Source organism: Elephantulus edwardii, unplaced genomic scaffold (genome assembly GCF_000299155.1).
Source record: "Elephantulus edwardii isolate Elephantulus edwardi_28Jun2011 unplaced genomic scaffold, EleEdw1.0 scaffold00025, whole genome shotgun sequence".
NCBI lineage: Eukaryota > Metazoa > Chordata > Mammalia > Macroscelidea > Macroscelididae > Elephantulus > Elephantulus edwardii.
In genome coordinates this window covers 17,929,309-17,947,413 of record NW_006399775.1, presented here as the reverse complement: position 1 = coordinate 17,947,413, position 18,105 = coordinate 17,929,309, and the positions used below count along the sequence as shown (strand labels likewise).

The 18,105-nt window shown below is 45.4% G+C and overlaps 1 protein-coding gene across 1 annotated transcript in view; it reads right to left on the bottom strand.

Annotated features, from left to right (window-relative positions):
- The window catches only part of USP35 (ubiquitin specific peptidase 35), a 31,438-nt gene extending 15,808 nt beyond the window's left edge, over window positions 1-15,630 (bottom strand). The window contains exons 1-5 of the mRNA XM_006882891.1: window positions 14,958-15,630; window positions 13,643-13,775; window positions 8,744-8,873; window positions 8,000-8,101; window positions 5,528-5,686 (exon numbers count right to left, since the gene is read on the bottom strand). Coding sequence (XP_006882953.1) covers window positions 5,528-5,686; window positions 8,000-8,101; window positions 8,744-8,873; window positions 13,643-13,775; window positions 14,958-15,630 — 1,197 coding nt within the window. The remainder of the gene's footprint in view (window positions 1-5,527; window positions 5,687-7,999; window positions 8,102-8,743; window positions 8,874-13,642; window positions 13,776-14,957) is intronic.
- Window positions 15,631-18,105: the final 2,475 nt, after the last annotated feature.

The following is an 18,105-nucleotide window of genomic DNA, read 5'->3' as shown; positions in this document are numbered from 1 at the left end:
TTCCTCTTCCTTTGTATTTCCATGCTTGAAAACTCAACCTCCTTTGCCATTTCTGTTATCTAAATGGAACAGCTGGTCAATTCAAACAATGTGATTTTGAATACTGAAAAGCAATGATGTCAGTCTAAAGACTAAGGTGCAGGCCATGGTCTTCACAGTTACTTGCTATGCATCAGAGAGCTGGATGATGACTAAAGATGACAGAAGAATCAATGCCTTCGAGTTGTGGTACTAGAGAAGAGTCTTGAACATTCCATGGACCACCAAGAAAACAAATAGGTGTGTCTTGGAGAGGGTGAAACCAAGATTCTCCTTGGAGGCAAGGCTTCTGAAGCTCTCTCTCACATACTTTGGGCATGTGGCCATGAGTCTTTGGAGAAGGACATCATGCTCAGAAAGGTGGAGGGCCAGTATAGGAAAGGAAGACCTCAGATGATATGGATTGATACAATAACTGGTGTAATGGGGGTAGGTGTGTTGGAATCAGTGAGATTGGCTCAGGACAGGGCAGGCTTCAGAGCTGCTGTCAGTATGGGTCACAAGTGACTTGACGGCACATACCAACAACGACAATCTTGGATTGGCAGCACAATACCTTACCCCTAAGCCACCAGAGCTAACTATCTTACTACTGTTGTTGCTGAGTACCATCTAGTGAGAAGTGATCCATAACCAGCCCTCCAGTGGGTTTTCAGAGGCAACTGATCACAAGGGAGGACACTGTCAATTCTTCTTCCATGGAGCAGCTAGTGGACTAGAACTGTGCCTTTGGGAACTGCAGCAGGGATTTTTACCACTAGGCCACCAAAGTTCCCTATCTTACCCCTAAGTCACCTATATATGTGTATATTTTATGTATGTGTATACACCGTGTATTTGTCTACATATAAATGCCTATAAATGGGGGGGGTGTATACATACACATATCCCCCCAATGTCAGTAATGCCTTTTTAGGGTCCTGACTTTATATAGCAGTCTTCATGCCAGACCCCACTGGGTACAGGTCCTAAGCCTCACCTCCTGTCCCATGAGCCACCAGTTACTGAGGTTAGTCACTTAGTCCACATTTCCTCCCCACTCAGAATCTTTGCCTTCAAAGAGCAGCCTGATTTAACTCTCTCCAGGTTGAACCTGTTCCTTTTCTTAGCAATCTAAGGTATATTCAATACTCTTATCCAAGACCACACCTCAAATGCATCAATTCTCCTTCTACCCTCCTTAGTCATTGTCCAACTCTGACACACAGTAAGTGATTGCAAAGACCATAGCCTGTATCAGACGCACCTTAGTCTCTAGAGTGACATCACTGCTCATGTGTGTGTGTGTGTGTGTGTGTGTGTGTGTGTGTGTGTGTGTTGGGGGGGTTGTTTATTTTTTTAGAAGTATGATTTAATTCTGAAGAAAAATCCAAGTTTTGTAAAACAGTTTCAAATCCAAATGTGACAAGTCATTTGTAAAATTGAGCAAAAAGCTTATTAGAAGACTTCTACATCTGACTGACCTATACATTTGTTGTTGTTGGTATGTACTATCAAGTGGCCTGTGACTTATAGTGACCCTGTGCACAACAGCTCAGAACCCTGCTCAATCCTGTGCCAATTTCACTGTCTGACACACCTGCCCCCATTACCCTAGTCACTATGTCAATCCATCTTATCCAGGGTCTTCCTCTCCTGTGCTGCCCTTCTACTCTTCGAAGCATGATGTCCTTCTCAAAAAACCAGTCCCTCTGGGCAACATGCCTAAAGTATGTGAGAAGGAGCTTCAAAATCCTTGTCTCCAAGGAGAAACCTGGTTTCACTCTCTCCTGGACAGACCTGTAGTAGACCTTAAAATCTACTTTATCAAGTTCTTGTGAATGTAACAACAACAACAAAAAAAAATACAGATGTTTACATAGGGTTTTTCTAACTATAAAAGTTTCTATTTTTTCAGGAGAGCACCTATTTATTTTTAAGGCTCTACTTAAGTGTTACCTCCCCCAGAAAAATTTTGCTAATGATCTTCAACACCTTCCAATGGAGCATTACCTACAAATGCTAGTTCTTGTCAGTCAGTTATTATTAGTATTGTTAGATCAAGCACAGCTCAGAAGCCCTTCTTCCTGGTAGCTTCTTCTAACACTGGAGGGGTTCTCTCCCCATTCTGTTCTAGGCTCACCTCATGGACATCTTCATAGATTGCTGAGATCAAAGTTACAAGTCTGTCACCTATTATCAAGATACAAACTCCTCAGTGAGAGAGATTCACTTTGCCTCCTGCCTGTGTCCCTAATTCCCAGTGGGGCCCATTTGTCATGTGAACAATTGTGAACAGTCCCTGCTCCCACAGTACTCAAAGTCTGGTTGAGAGGACAGACACCCAGTCTGTGACAAAGAGATGCACCAAGGCTGGGGGACCCAGAGGACCCTAGTACTGGTGTGTGGTGAGGGCAGAGGTGTGAGAAAAGGTATTGAAGGTCAACAGGGAAGGTTTCCTAGGGAAATAATACCTGAGCAGAGCCTTGAAGGGTAAGTAGGAGCTAAGCTAGCAAAGAGGAGATGCCCTAGTGGCACAGACCATTACCTGTTGGGCTGCTAACTGAATTATCAGTTCAAATCCACTAGCTGCTGTGTGGGAGAAAGATGAGCAATGTTCTCCCATAAAGATCTGCATCCTTGAAAACCCAATGGAGTCAGAGTTAACTCTACAGCAATGAGTTCTGGGGTTTCCTGGCAGAACAAGAGAAGGGTGTGCCATTGGAACAGCCTATGCAGTGCCCTGGCAAGGCAAAACTCTTCAACTGTGTAAATCATACGAAATTATGGATACATTTTGAAGAGTGGGAATTCCAAAACACTTAACTGTGCTCATGTGGAACCTATACATAGGCCAACAATCAGCTGTTATAAAAAGCAAGGTGAGCTGAGTCAGCCATGAAGATAGAAGATAACGACACACTTGTGTTCACTGTGGATGTGAAAGCCAACAAGCACCAAATCAAACAAGTTGTAAAGAAGCTCTATGACGTTGATGTGGCCAAGGTCAACACCTTGATCAGGCCTGATGGAGAGAAAAAGGCCTATGTTCAACTTACTCCTGACTATGATGCTTTGAATGCTGCCAACAAAATTGGGATCACCTAAACTGAGTCCAGATGACTAATTTTAAATACAAATTTTTCTCACCATAAAAAAAAAACCCTAGGTGATAATGCATGGTTCAAAATCAGGAAAAGTATGGGTCAGGATTGTATCCTTTAACCATATCTATTCAATTTGTATGCTGAACAAATAATCTGAGAAGCTATAAGAAGTCCTTTTCATGACTATATGAAGAAGAATGTAGTATCAAGATTAGAAGACTCATTAACAGCCTTGCTTGTAGAAAATAAAAATTTGAAGCATTTACTGATGAAGCCCCAAGCCTAGAGCCTTCAGTATAGATTACACTTCAACACAAGGAAAGCAAAAAAAAATCCTCACGACTGGGTCAGTAAAAGTTACAATAAAGAGAGACAAGGTTGAAGTTGTCAAGGATTTAATTTTACTCAGATCCACAAGCAACATCCATGGAAAGAGCAGTCAAGAAATTGAACAATTTATTACAATGGGCAAAATCTGCTGTTATGTGCTTCTTTAAAGAACAAAAGCGAAAAATAAAAGAGCAAGGAAGTCACTTTAAAGACTAACATATCTCTGATTCAAACTATTTTCAGTTGCCTTAAGGAATTAATAAGGAATATCTAAGATGTGCTCACCAGTTTATGCCAGGAAATTTGGAGGACAGCTACTTGGCTGACTGACTGGAAGAGATCCATATTTACTCTCATTCCCCAAAAAGGTGACCCAACACAATGTGGAAATTAGTTAACAATATCATTAATATCACATGCAAGCAAAATATTGCTGAAGATCATTAAAATATTGCCAAATATTGCTAATAGTGCATTGGCAGAGAACTGCCAGAAGTTCAAATTCAGTTTAGAAGAGGCCATGGCACCAGGGATATCATTGCTGATGTCAGATGGATCCTGGTGGAAAACAGAGGATACTAGAAGAATGTCTATTTGTATTTTATTAATGATGTAAAACTTTTGACTGTGTGGATCATAACAAATTATGGCTAACATAGAGAAGAACGGTAATCCCAGAACACTTAGGTATGCGCATGTAAAGCCTATACCTAGACCAAGAAGCAGATGTTCAAAAGAAGCAAGGGAATACTGCATGGTTTAAAATCAGGAAGAATGTGTGTTAGGGTTGTATCCTTTCTCCATGCCTATTCAATCCGTATGCTGAGAAAATCATTTGAGGAACTGGACTCTATGAAGAAGAATGTGGGATCAGGATCAGAGGTCAACTGACTCCAACAACCTGCATTATGCAGTCAACACAGCCTTGCTTGCCGATAGCGAGGAGAACTTGTAGCGCTTATTGAACAAGGTCAAAGACTACAGCCTTCAATATTGACCGTATCTCAATGTCAAGAAAACCAAAATCCTCACCACTGGACCTATAAGCAACAACATCATGATAGATGGAGAAAAGACTGAAGTTGTTAATGATTTCCTCTTACTTGGACCCACAATCAGCAACCCTGGTACCACCAATCAGATCAGAAGACATATTGCATTGGGCAAGTCTGCTGTGTGGGACCTCGCCAAATTACTGAAGAGCAATGATGTCCATTTTAAGACTAAGGTGCACCTGATTCAGGCCATGGGCTTTTCAATCACTTGCAATGCATCTGAAAGCTGGACAATAAGTAAGGATGACAAAAAAGGAGTTGATGTCTTTGAATTTTTTTCAATAAATTGTGGTGTTAGAGACAAGTATTGAATATCCCATGGTCTGCCAAAAGCACAAATGGCCATGTCTTGGAGAAGGTACAGCCAGAATGCTCCTTGGAGGCAAAGATGACAAACCTCTGTCAAATCTTTGAGTATTTGCTAGGAAAGGCTACATGATGCTTAAACATGTAGAGGGTCAGTGAAAGCAAGGAAGACCCTCAACAAGGCAGATCTGACACAGTGACTGCAGCAATGGGCTCAAGTGTGCCAGAGAGGATGAGGATGGCACAGGGTTCAGACCAACATATGCAAGTTGAGTACGACTCAGATATAAGTTGTACTTGATTCGATGACACCTAATAATAAGAAGAAATTATGTGTCTGATTTGTGGTATTGGCAAAAAAAATGTGGAATGTGTTGACACAGTGGGAGCAAGAACGGATTTAAGCACAGCATGGACGGCACAGGACCAGGCAAAGCTTCACTCTGCTGTATACATGAGTCAGAGCCCCCTCAGTAACACCTAACAACAGCAGCATGCAAAGGTGCAAAGCAGTCATAAGAGAATGACCTAGCTGGGAAGCAGGAGGTGATTTTGTGTACCTGAAGCACAGGATGGGCCTAAGGAGGTGACGGGAGGCTGTTAGGGACCAAATAATGGGAAGCAGCCACCAATGCATTTTACAGCACGAGCAAGAGCTGTGCTGGCACCCCTGAATAGTGGGGTAAGGAGACACAGGGGACTGTCACTCACCTTAATGGCCTCCATGATGGGTTCATACAGGTCTGGGAAGCCCGGGAACCGGAACACCATGCAATGGACCAGCTCTGCCAGCTGCTCCAGGCAGCTGGTGCCCGAGTTGGAGTCCTCCTTGAGCAGAGAAGCCACCATCGGCGGAATGTGAGGAAGGAGCTGTGAGAGCAGAGAGGGACAGGCTCAGCACCTATCTACCCACTTGGGACACTGAACTGTGGTCACTGCTACAATTACCCAGACCTCTTTGAGGCAGGAAGACTTGCCCACTTTGTCCACTGTTTCCCTGACGTGGGAGCACTAAGTTCTACTGGCAGATGACTCCTTTTTAAAGATAAGATTCCTTTTAAAAGACTGCCTCAGTCTCTATATCTGTAAAATGGGATAAGTAATACTCTTTTCACAGAGTTTAGAGGAGGCCTGAGGCCAAACCCCAGCTGCTAAACCTCAGCCAACTGACCTTCCCGAGGAACCTATAGACCTGAAGGGCGGGCTCCTCTGCCTCCCCAGGAGCGAAGCTACAGGACGGTCAGGGATGGCGGCCCTCAGAGTGAGTGGGCACTTCAAAGAGCAAACACCATCATTGTTTCTACGAAGCGTTTCCAAGTCTAGCATGTCACACCTAATCGGCTCACTCATCCTCACCAGACTTTTGGGAGCAGCAATTTTAAACTACAACATTAAGGTGAAAAGTCATACAGTTCACCAAGGATTTCACAGTCACGAGGTACCAGGCACGATGGTTAAAGTATTAAACTAACCATGAGGTCAGCAGTGCAAACTCACCAGCTTCTCTGTGGGAGCAATGTGGCAGTGCGCTCCTGGACAGATTGCCGGCTTGGAAACACTATGTGGCTATTCTGCTCTGTCCTCCGGACTCATAGTGACTCTGGGCAGAATCAACGGCAGTGGGGTTTTTTGGTTTATAGAAGTAAAAGGTATTGTATCAGTCTGATCGAACCCAAAGCCTGTCTCTTTTCCCCAAGCTATGGATTTCATTCTCAAACCCACAGGAGTGCTCTACCACAGTGTCCCAGGACAATGGAGTCAGGCCACAAGTATTGGAGCAAGGAAAAAGGACAGAAGGAAGCAAATGTTTGCCAAGTCTCTACTTTATCTAATTCTCTCCTCCCAGCCTAGGATTTTACCCCATTCTAGGCTCTGAGAGGTTAAGTGTCTGGGACAAGGTTCCCACATCTGGCAGATGGTGGAGCTAGGCATCAACGCCAAGTGCCAATTCCTGGTTCTGTGCTTTTCCACTGCAACAAAAATGGGTTTTGGAAACAAAGGCCCCATTGGGTGAACCCTGGAGAGGACAGACAGGGTGAAGAGAGTAGCTCCCTGGGCACTATGGCTACCCTTCTCAAAGGTGGCCCCAGAAGAAGACAACAGAGAGGTGATCAAGCTGGAAGAGAGATGAGCAGCGGGTGCAGTAGGAGAGACACCGGGGTGGATGCCACACCATCTCCAGCTATGTGGCTACCAGGTGTCACTGAATCGAGTATGACTCATAGCATCCCTATGAATAAAAGATTTGAACCTCGCCCTATCCTGTTCCATCCTCATGATCTCTGACACATTTTCTTTTATTTCATTGTCACAGTCACAGTCACAGTTAAACTTCCTAAGGATCTTTTGGGATAAATGACAAAACCTTTCTAACCTAAAATTTCCACATTTAAAAAAAAAAAAAAAGAGGCTATGTTAGAAGTTAAATTAATTACTACATAGACTGAAGCTCTGGCTCACATAATCTGGGCACATGGCCAGGAGGGGCCAGTCCTGAAGAAGAACATCATGCTTGGAAGGTGGAGGAACAACACGGGAAAGGAAGACCCCAGATGAGCTAGATTGACACAGTGTCTGGGGTAATGCGGGTTGGTGTGTCAGAGATAGTGAGATTGGCTCAGGCTAGCACAAGGTTCAGAGCTATGAATCACTTGACTCAATGACACATAACAACAACATTGGCTTTACCAAGGAGCCTTGTTGGTGCAGTGGTTAGCAGCTGCCAGCTAGCTAGCCAAAAAAGTCCAAACTCACTCTGTAGGAAAAAGGAGGTGACAACTTACCTCTGTGACAATCTATGGCCCCAGAACCCTTCAGGACAGTTCTCCTCTGCCCTAGAGGATCGCCAGAGTGAGAATCAAGTCCACAGAAACAAGTCTGCGCACGGGTATTGCCTTTAGCACCAGGCCTGGCAGGCAGCTGGTGACCAAGGAACATTAACTATCATAGTTCTAGGCTCTGTCACTCTGTTGTATCCCTCTTGGGGAGGTCACACAATCTGGCCTCATTTTCCTGTCTGTAAAAGGGGGTCTTGACTTTTCTCTGGTCCTAACAGCCGGAAGTTCAAGGTCATGGGCTTTGAGTTCTGATTCTTTGAATCCCTTAACAAAGCACATTTGGCCTCCTGAGGTGGCCCAGTGAGGGCTGTGAGGTCATCTGTTCCTGAGACAGCAGGACCCTTACCAGGTGGAAGGCCTCGTGAGAGTGCTGGAAAGTCAGAAGCATGTACTTGAGGACAGACAAGGCGGCTCCCCGGACAATGGGGTACAGCAACTTAGAGAAGACCTGGAAGAGAGGCACTCATTCAGAAGGGGCCCTCAAGGCCAAGTGCAGCCCCAGGCCTGAGAGTGGCGGTAGGGTCCAGCCAAAGTCACACCAGAGTCAAAGCAACTGACTCAGGAAGGGCGCAAAGGTGCTCTCAAACCTGAATGGATGGGATGCAGAAAAGGAGAGCAAGACAGGTAAATGACTACTGGATGGCTGGACAGACCAAAAGTTTTTTTTTTTTCCTCTTCTTCTCCCTGCCTCTTTTGAAACAGTCCCTCGGTAAGGACTATCCACTTAGCTTTGTATCCAAAGACGAAATTTGTAGGTGAAAGGAGTTAGGAGTTAGCCTTCGTTACAGACGGGTTCATTTCAGGGTCGAAAATATGGAATGCTTCACGAATTTGCGTGTCATCCTTGTGCAGGGGCCATGCTAATCTTCTCTGTATCGTTCCAATTTTAGTATATGTGCTGCCGAAGCGAGCACAGACCAAAAGTTTTAAAGACCTATGCACCTCAGTAAGCAGTCAGAGAACTGAAAGGAGGGAGCCTGGGACCCAGAGAGGGGCAGTAGCCCCAGGATCCTGCCTCCCAGGCTGGCACTGCAATTGGCAATATACTAATGGGAAAGCACAAGCCTGGGCTAGGACAGGGGCCACTAACCTTTTCAATTTTGGCGAGCGAAACCTCGATCAAGATGCTGAACTTCTTGACAGCGGCCAGGCCCTTGAGCAGTGCAATGATCCACTTGTCAATGTTCTTCCCCAGAGGCCAGGACACCCAGTCGATCATCCTGGTGGGGCGTGGGGGGGGGGGTGACAGTGACACAGGGACAAGTCCCAAATACCTAAGGACAGCCCAAGGACTGATGATAATTCCTGGCAACCTATATTGACCCACACCTGTGCAGGGGACCTGCGCCTTATGAGGTGAACATGATGCTTCTGGGAAATGCAAGTGGGCCCAATGAGACACCAAGGAAACCCCCAGGCTCACAGTCCACGGAGCAGGCACCCAAACCCTCTCAGAACTCCAAGCTTCATCCTACCACACTGGGGCTGCCAAGGCAGGAAGGGACTTTAACACTGAGCAGAGGAAGCACTAGCTCTGGGTCTGAAACTCCAACTCCTGCTAGCCCTCACTGTGTGACCCAGAACAAGTCATTTCCCCTCTCTCATCCTTGATTTTCCCCCTTCTATAAAAGGGGGGCAAGATCTACCTCACAGAGTTATAGTATAGACTGAAAGAAAGAATAATAATCAACATTTGTATATTCACTCTGCACCAGGCACTGTTCTGCTTTACACATATTTCCCTCATCTGAACCACAACTCAATCCCTTTGTGGACTGAGCACAAAGCTGCCACAAGGTGCTCATGATATGTTACTGTAATCATTATTTTGATACTCAGTATCCTGCTGTAATGCAGCCAGACAAGGACAGTGCAAATAATGGTAATTATGATAATAAAAAAACCCGACAGAGCAAATAATGGTAATTATGATAATAACTGCTTATATTTCTGGAATTGTTCTATGTACTTGCATCATCTTGTTTTATCTTCTTTAATCCTCACATCAACTCTTTAAGGTGGGTTCCAGGATACTGAATTTTATAGGTGAAGAGACTAAAACAAAGGAACTTGTTCAAGGAGTTTACCTCTGGAGGCCACATCCTTAACCACTAAAGATAAAAAAACCAAAACCTGGAATCAGAGAAGGAATTGGACTATAGGAATGTGTGTCCACACAAACCATTGCTTCCCCTACCTTTAGATAGGAAATAGATGGCGTCCAGCCACTATTACAGAAAATTCTGATCAATAACATAATAGAGAAATCCTTATTAAAGGGAGGGGGGCACAGCTGTAGAACAGAACTTCAAATTCCTAAAGAATCCAGACCTACCGTAACTATTGAGTCTGAAGGAGTCCCCAAGAGCTCTGAGTTACTTTCAAGAATTGAATTAAAACTATCCCCTGAAGTCAATTGCAAACTAAGTACATAGTAGTTTAACCCAAAGAATATTGTCACACTTAAGTGCTGTGTTACTTTTAAAAGAATTTATAAAATATTAAAGAGCAAACAGCTATTTTGAAGCATGAGTGAGAAGTCTGGTGTCCCCTCCAAAACATGTCTACTTGACTGGGCTGTGGTTCTCAGTAGTCTGGCAGCTTTGTAATGATGTCACGTGGCAGTTATGTAATGATGTAGTCATCCCCAATGATCTAAGTCAATCTAAGTGACCTGGTACAAGTAGCCAATCAGTTATAAAGGGATAGGGTGGAATGCAACCCTTTTACTCAAAGTCACAACCCCAACTGAATGTAAGGGGCATTTTCCTGGGATGTGGTATGCATCACCTTTTATGTTACAAGAGAGAAAAGCCAGCAAAAAGACAGTATCTGGCTATCACCAAAAAAGACTAGCCATGAGCAGAGCATATTCTTTGGACCCAGAGTTCTGTACTGAGAACCTGCTGGATCTCTTCAGGGAAAGCTGAGCTCACAGATGTAGAAAGGAGACCAGCACCTTCCTCTAGATGTGACAGAGAGAGTCAAGGGGCCAAGTAAAAGGAAGCAGAGCATGAATAGACAAGTAGCATAGGAAACAGAACTGTCTCAGTCTTAAACAGGGGGCCATGTCACTGGAATTTCAAAGGGAAAAGCTACAACTTTCAGGGTTTAAAAAAGTCAGAGCTTCATGCACTCATTTCTGGGTGTGAAGTTGTCATTCTTACTGGCTGGGAGAATGGGACCATGTTTGCCACCTAAACTTGGGGAGTGGGGCAAGGAGGTAAGGTTGCCATGCAAATGGACTAAGAGGATGTAATATTGTCCCCTCAAAGCTGAGGAAGCAGAGTTTCCAACCCAGTGGGATGAGAAGGTTGAGCTGAAGCCCAAGGCTGAAGGGCTTCCCTCTGAGTGTAGACAGAAATATCAACGTCTAGGATCTCGAGGAAGAGTAACTGCCTAGGCAGTTTCAGAGACAGAGGATCATTTTTAAACCTTGGAAGCTAAAATAACTACTTATTTGATGCCAGTTTTTCTGTATTTCCCTCTACATTCTCCCATTTGTAACAGAAATTCCTGCCTTGTGCCTGTTCTTCCATTTTATTTCAGAATATAAATTCTGTTCTAGATTCCTAGAGATTTCTAGATCCTAGGAGTTTTGCCCTAGGATGAGATTTAGTTGGCAGTTGATATAAGATTTTTAGATTGATATGATGGAGTAAAAGTGTTTTACATGTTTTAAGGACATGAATTTTGGAAGTCAGGTGATGGGATATCATGGATTTAACTGTATATCCCAAATATATATGTCAGCTTGGCTGTGCCATGATTCTCAACGGCCTCTAAGGATATCATTGTATAATATGTAATGACAATGTACAGCTATGATGTAATGTGTACAGCTATGATGTAATTGGCCAGTCAAATTTAAGGATATTAGGGTGGGACATAATACCCTTATTCAGGTTACAACCCTCATCTAACAGTGTTTCCTAGGGGCATCACTTGTATCATATTTACTGTAAAAGAGATAAGAAATAGAAGTGAGCAAAGAGAAGGATCTGATTCCTACTAAGAAAAAAGAGTTGCATCCTTTGGACCTGGGGTCCCTGTACTAAGAACCTCCCAGATCTAGAAGACTGATATCAAGGCACATGGAGATTTAGAAGAAGCACAGGGCCAAGAGATGCTGAAAAGAGATAAGGACCTCCCTCCACAGCCAAAAGAGGGAAAAAAATCTTCCCCCAGAGCAAGCACTCTAAATTCAGACTTCTAGCCTCCTTTCTCCATATCTATTCAATCTGTATGCTGAGCAAATCATTCAAGACACTGGACTTTATAAGGAAGAATGTGGCATCAGGATTGGAAGAAAACTCATTCATGAACAATCTGCATTATGCAGATGACACAACCTTCCTTGCTAGAAGTGAGGACTTGAAGCACTTGCAGCGGAAGATGAAGCACTACAGTCTTCAATATACATTACATCTCAACATCAAGAAAACAAGGTCTCCATCAATGAACCAACAGACAACACTATGATTTATGGGAAAGAGACAGAAATTGTCAATTATTTCATCTTACTTGGAGCCACAATCAACATTCTTGGTACCAGCATTCAGGAAATCAATAAAAGACACACTGAATTGGGTAAATCTTGGAGACCTCTCCAAGGCGCTGAAGGAAAACAATGTCAGTTTAAAGACTACGGAGTGCCTGATCAAAGCCAAGGTCTTTTCAATTATTTGGTATGCATCTGAAAGTTAGACAATAAGGATGACAGAAGAAGAATTGATGCGTTCGAGTTGTGATATTGGAGAAAATTCTTTAATATTCCATCAACTACCAAAAGAACTAACAAGTCTTGGAGAAAATGCAGCCAGGTTGTTCTTTAGAGGCAAAGATGATATAACTTTGTCTCACATACTTTGAGCACACTGCTGGGGGAGCAGTCCTTAGAAAAGGACATCATGTTAAAGAAGATGAAGGTTCAGTAGAAAAGAGGAAGACCTTCAATAAGATGAATCAACACAATGACTGTAGCAATAGGCTAGAGTATGTCAGAGATGCTAAGGAGGGCCCAGGATAGGACATGGTCCAGATCTAATGTTCGTAGGGTCACTATGTGTCACATTTGACTCAACAGTACCAAACAATAACAACAAGCCTCCCAAAATGTGAGAGAATAAATTCCTGTTTGTTAGAGCCAGTCTTCTCCACTATTCCTGTTATAGCAGTACTAGGGAACTAAGATGGATTAGGAAGCAAAGAGATTAAGTAATTAGAAGTGAAAGAACTAGTACAGAAATAATGAGAATGTTGACATAATGAGAATTTAATTAATGTTAAATCATTATGTCTAAAAACTCTGGGAGGGTAGTAGATTTTGCTATGTATTTTCACACACACACACACACACACACACAAAGTCAAGGAAAGCAGTGGGCCCTGTAGAGAAGGTAGAGCTGCACACAGGTATAGAAAGAAAGGCAGGGAAGGCGTACCAGATGATAGAGCCTGCCAGGGCTAAGGCCTGCAGGCAAGACGGTAGATGGTATATTCTGGGATAAGTGGGCAGGTGGGTGTAACTATTTTGAAAGTAAGATGATATTTCAATGAGGTGGAGGATGTGCAGGAGTTCTGTTAGCTAAAAACATCCAAACTCTGTTTATCATGTTTGTCAGATGCAGAAAGCACTTCATACAGTACTTTTACCTTCTTATACAAACCCACAGGACCCTGGCAGCTTCTTATACTACCACCTACCTCCCCTTTTATAGAAAAATAACTGGAGGCTCAGAAGATTCACTGGCTGGTGCAGGACCACTCTGCCTCACAGCATCACAAGGGCACTTATCTCTATATCAACCACATCGAGGCCAGGGCCAAGCACAGAGCAGGACCAAGAAACAGCTGCTGCATGATCAAGCATGAGAACCCAGGTCCTCTGACTATAAATTTCGCCCAGCACCCAGCCAGTGGAAGGGACTTCTGGAAGAAGAGTGAGGAACCCCCAACCCTGGCCACCACCTGGCTCTTGGCACTGCACCTGCTGATGGCAGTCAGCATCTGGGAATCCGTCACGCTGTCATCATTGCTAAGGTTCCGGACGACACCATCCATGAGCTCCAGTGGGAGGTGCTGGACCACGCTGGCCAGGGCGCTAGATGGCGGTTCCTCCTCTGGAACAGGAAGCTGGGCTTTGTTTAGTGGAGCAGGCAGGCCCCTCATCTCCCCCATCACCCCATGCTCTCATGCTGCACTGGTACTAGGCTGGACCTCTGTGAAAAGCAAATAAAGAGCCGTCTTCTTGCCTCTTACATCATCACAGCCTCCGATGCCTTGTGCTGGGCAAGAAACAAAACGTTTATCCCTAGCTGAGGGTGTATGGGCAGGGCCTTTAGAAGGGCTAATGATGAGTGGGTGGACCAGGTAGGAATGACATGTGGACACAAAATTGGGGGGAGGTATTCTTTAGGTGGAAGAGGCCTAGAGATTAGAAAGATCCAGAGCCTTTACACACACATGGTTCTTCCTAACAGGGGCACTTATTTATTTCAGTCCTTTAATCTGTAGCTGCCCCTTGAACAATGGGTGTGAAAGGGAGGCACACACAGAGTCAAACTCTGCATAATCATTTTTTACTGTACTATACAATCTGCTGGGGAGACAAACAACGCCTCAGAGATGAGTGACGTCATATAGCATTTTAAGAAGAGTCTAGAAACCCTTGAGTCTAGTAGTAAAACAGGAAAAGATCTGGGAGTAAGTGGACCTATGACGTTCAGATCTAAGCTGTTCAAGGTTTAACTGTACTGTACACATTTCACAATTGTCAAAGGACAACCAAGATCTTTTATTTCAGAGTGGGCACTGCAGGCTCCATGGTATCTCCAGACCTCTGCCCCTGTATGCCCAGAAAACCTTACTCCTGCAGCCTAATGTTATTTATCTCTGAAGATGTGGCCTAATGCTATTTCTCTCTGAAGATGTGGCTTAATGCCCACCACTTCTATGAAAACCACTCAATCAAGGCACATGATGGTTCTCCCTATTGGCGCCTTCAGACCCTATTTCTCCTCCATGTCCATGTTAATCCTTGTGCTACAGCAGGCAATACACTTCTCTTTGCGTCTCCAACACGATGCGATGCTCGGGGTACAACGAACAGCAGGGGCTTACGTTGGGTTTACTGACTAAATAAAATAATTACTTGCCCCTCCACTTAATCACTCATTCTGTGCGTACACGAGCCACATCACTGCATTAGGCACACACGTGCAGAAGGATCTGAATATACAGCCAGCTGGCCGGGCACCCATCCAGGACCTGCGTGCGCACGTGCATCCCCTCCGCACACGCACCTGTGCAGGAGATGACTGCGAACAGCTCCTTGAGGCAGGGCAGGATGGCGGCGGGCTGCGCGCGCCACAGCTGCGCCAGGAGCCCGCTCACCTGCTGGGCCTGCTCCAGGAACTCCACGGCGCCCTCTTCTCCCTCCGCCGGGCAGCGGAAGCGGCCGAGGCAGCGCACCAGCTGCTGGCAGAAGAGCAGGCGGTGTGGGCCATCGGGAACGCAACGCGGGTGCCGTGCCAGCAGCCGCGCCACCTGCGCGCAAGACGCGGGCCCCGGGCGCTCGCACACGGTGCGCAACACCTCGCGGCGCAGCAGCGCGAACACTTCATCCGCTGCCGGCCCCTCTGGCAGCAGCTGCAAGCCCAGCTGCACGCAGGCTAGAGCGCGGACGCCTGGTGGGCCAGCGCCACTCTGCAGCAGACGCAGCACCCGGCGGGCGCTGAAGAACTCGGCAAAGACTTCGGGGTGGTGGCGACCCGCCACGTGCAACAGCTGGCAGCCCACGCGGCGCGGCAGCTCTTCGGTGCCGCCCACGTACAGTCGTGCGCCCAATGCGAGTAGCGCCAGGCACTGCTCGCGCTCCAGCGGCTGCCGCGCCGCCTCCAGCACCCGACGCACCAGCCCTTGCTTCACACTTGCGGGGTAGGACGACGTCATCACCGCCTCCAGGATCTTGTCCATGGCGGCAGTGCTGTGGGGACAGGGAGTGGGGTCACGCTCTGCGTGACAGCTTGTAGGGCGCAAAGGCCTAATTCGCTTTATGGTCCTCTGCATGCTTTCTGAGCCCTAGTTGCTTCACCTGTGAAATGGGACAGTAGTGATAGCAGCCACACCAGGAGGTATCAGAGTAAAGGAAGCCCTATGTCGAGCCCATAATTAGACAGAGTTGTAGTTTTACTGTTGTGCACCTTTACATAACTGGTACATATACCCGCATATGACTCCTTTATCTCACTGACACAGGCAACATATTAACTCGACCTCCGTCCTTCTTTCCCCAGGCCTCTCTAGCGACCTCACCCCTTCAAGGGACAGACAGGGGCTGGATCTAGAAGCTGCTGCCCAGAGTCTTGGCCAAGTTATAGCCTATGACTGAGCAGAGAGGAGGCACAATAAAAATTGCAACTCCTGAGACAGTGCTCAGAGTCCCAAGAGAATCAATACTTCCTTCTGCTCCACTCCTCCCATTATTTCAAATGACCTACAGCTTTTCAAGTTTCTACTTCTTTGTGTAGGCTGAGTCTGAAACATCCCTAATCTCCCAAGACCTCAAACCAGCCCACACCTTCACACACAACCAGGGAGACTAATCTCCTTCAAAACTTATCTCAAATACCTTCCCCTCCTTGAGAACGTTCCTAGGCCTGCAGCCATGAGCCCAGACCCTACCCTCAATTCCTACAGCTGAGTTCACATGGTACCACACTAGTTTGGGTCCAAGTCCTCTCCCTTGAAGTAAAACACCTCCTCTCTCTCTGCTCCAGGCCTGTACGCTTAGGACCCTGTCTACCTTTCCATACATGGCCCACACCAGCCTCTCACTCTTTCTCAGCTCACTATATTCCATTTTCCACTGGGGCTTTGTATGAGTTCTAGCCCCTCCTTGCTGCCTGATTAACCCTTCAGACCTCAGCCTAAACTCACTTTAATGATCATGATTATTTGATTAGGGTGCCTGTTACTCCTACCATGTTAAACATGGTTCCGGTGGGCAGAACCACGCTGGGAGTTCACCACAGTATCTCTTGCACTGAACATACAGTAGAAATTTTTTTTAATGGGTATATCCCTCATTGCAACCCTTCCCTCTGTCTTTCCCCTCTTTCTGTGCTGTGTCCAGGTAACCTTCCCTCTCTGACCTATCTTGATCAATCCTTATGCTGGTTCACGTGGGTAGAACTTGTTCTCTTAATACCCAACTCCCAGATCTTAGAAGGCATAAATTAGGCATTAATTAAGCTTATTAACTTAGTTATAACTACTCTATTTTTGAGACATGGAATGTGTGGAGATAAGCTAGAAATTTCTTAGAAAAAAAAGGGCTAGAAATTTCAGAACCACAGGAACTTTGGAACCCCTAAAGTTCTTGCCATCCTTTCTCTGGCTCAGCTCTCAACTCTGATCAAACCTCCATTCCTGCCTGGGTTACATGGCAATGGACCCATTTGCTTAAGTGCTTCATTTGCAGACTGTTAGGTCCTCAAGGCAGAAACTGGAATCTATCAGTAGCTGGCGTCTCCTATGCCAGCTACTGCCAGAGTGTCTGTTACTGTCTATTACAAGTCAACTGTGATTGGAGGGTACAACCATGGCACAGAACAGAGGTTCCCAAACTAGCTGCCTGAGCAAAAGTTCAGGTGCCTGAGCCTTTTTTTTTTTTCTAAAGCTATGAGCAAAGCTGATATGAGGTGCAGTTTGCCATGTTCTCTGACCCTCTTTTTCCATCTTGTAGGGCAGTTGTGAAAACATATATGAAGTATTGAGCATGTTGCTGGTCAGAGAAAGGGTCTCAAAACAATCTAAGTCCCCTTTGCTTTGGAGGGAAAGTCTTTCTGGCCTTTAGGAGCTTCCAGTTTACAGGAAAACAGACAGGTTTGTAAAGAGACAATGGAAGGCATCATCTCCAAAGGCTTTACAAATGTTTTAAAATAGAGCTCCGGTAGCCGCTCATTCTCTTTCCTAGACAGTGCCTGTGACAAGACAGCTGCTGTTAAGCCATCCTCCCACCCACTAACACAATTGAGCCCTCAGCCTTACCCGTAGGCTAGTGGTTTTAATTTGCTTTCAACCCAGGGTGCCAAGAGACCCTGGCACTCAGGGAGAAAAGGAAAACTTCAAAGTGATGAGTGATCAGCATGGGAGAAGAGGGCACGGAGGCAGCAGAAATGTAGCTCTGAGCCGAGGAAGGCTTTGTAAATGGACAGCAAATAAAATTAGGATACAGCATATTTGTGATCATGAGCAAATCATATCTTTAAGCTTCTTCTCTCTTCTCTAAAATAGAAATAACTATATTGGGCTGAGTTGCATGAAATTGAACAATCAAATATTGACAATTTCCTATCATTCTGTCTACTATGTGCCACCTAAGGTGGTTTGGTTTGTGCTTGGCAGCTGGGTGGTTCGTCAGTGGATCTATTGTGTGAGGACTGTGAT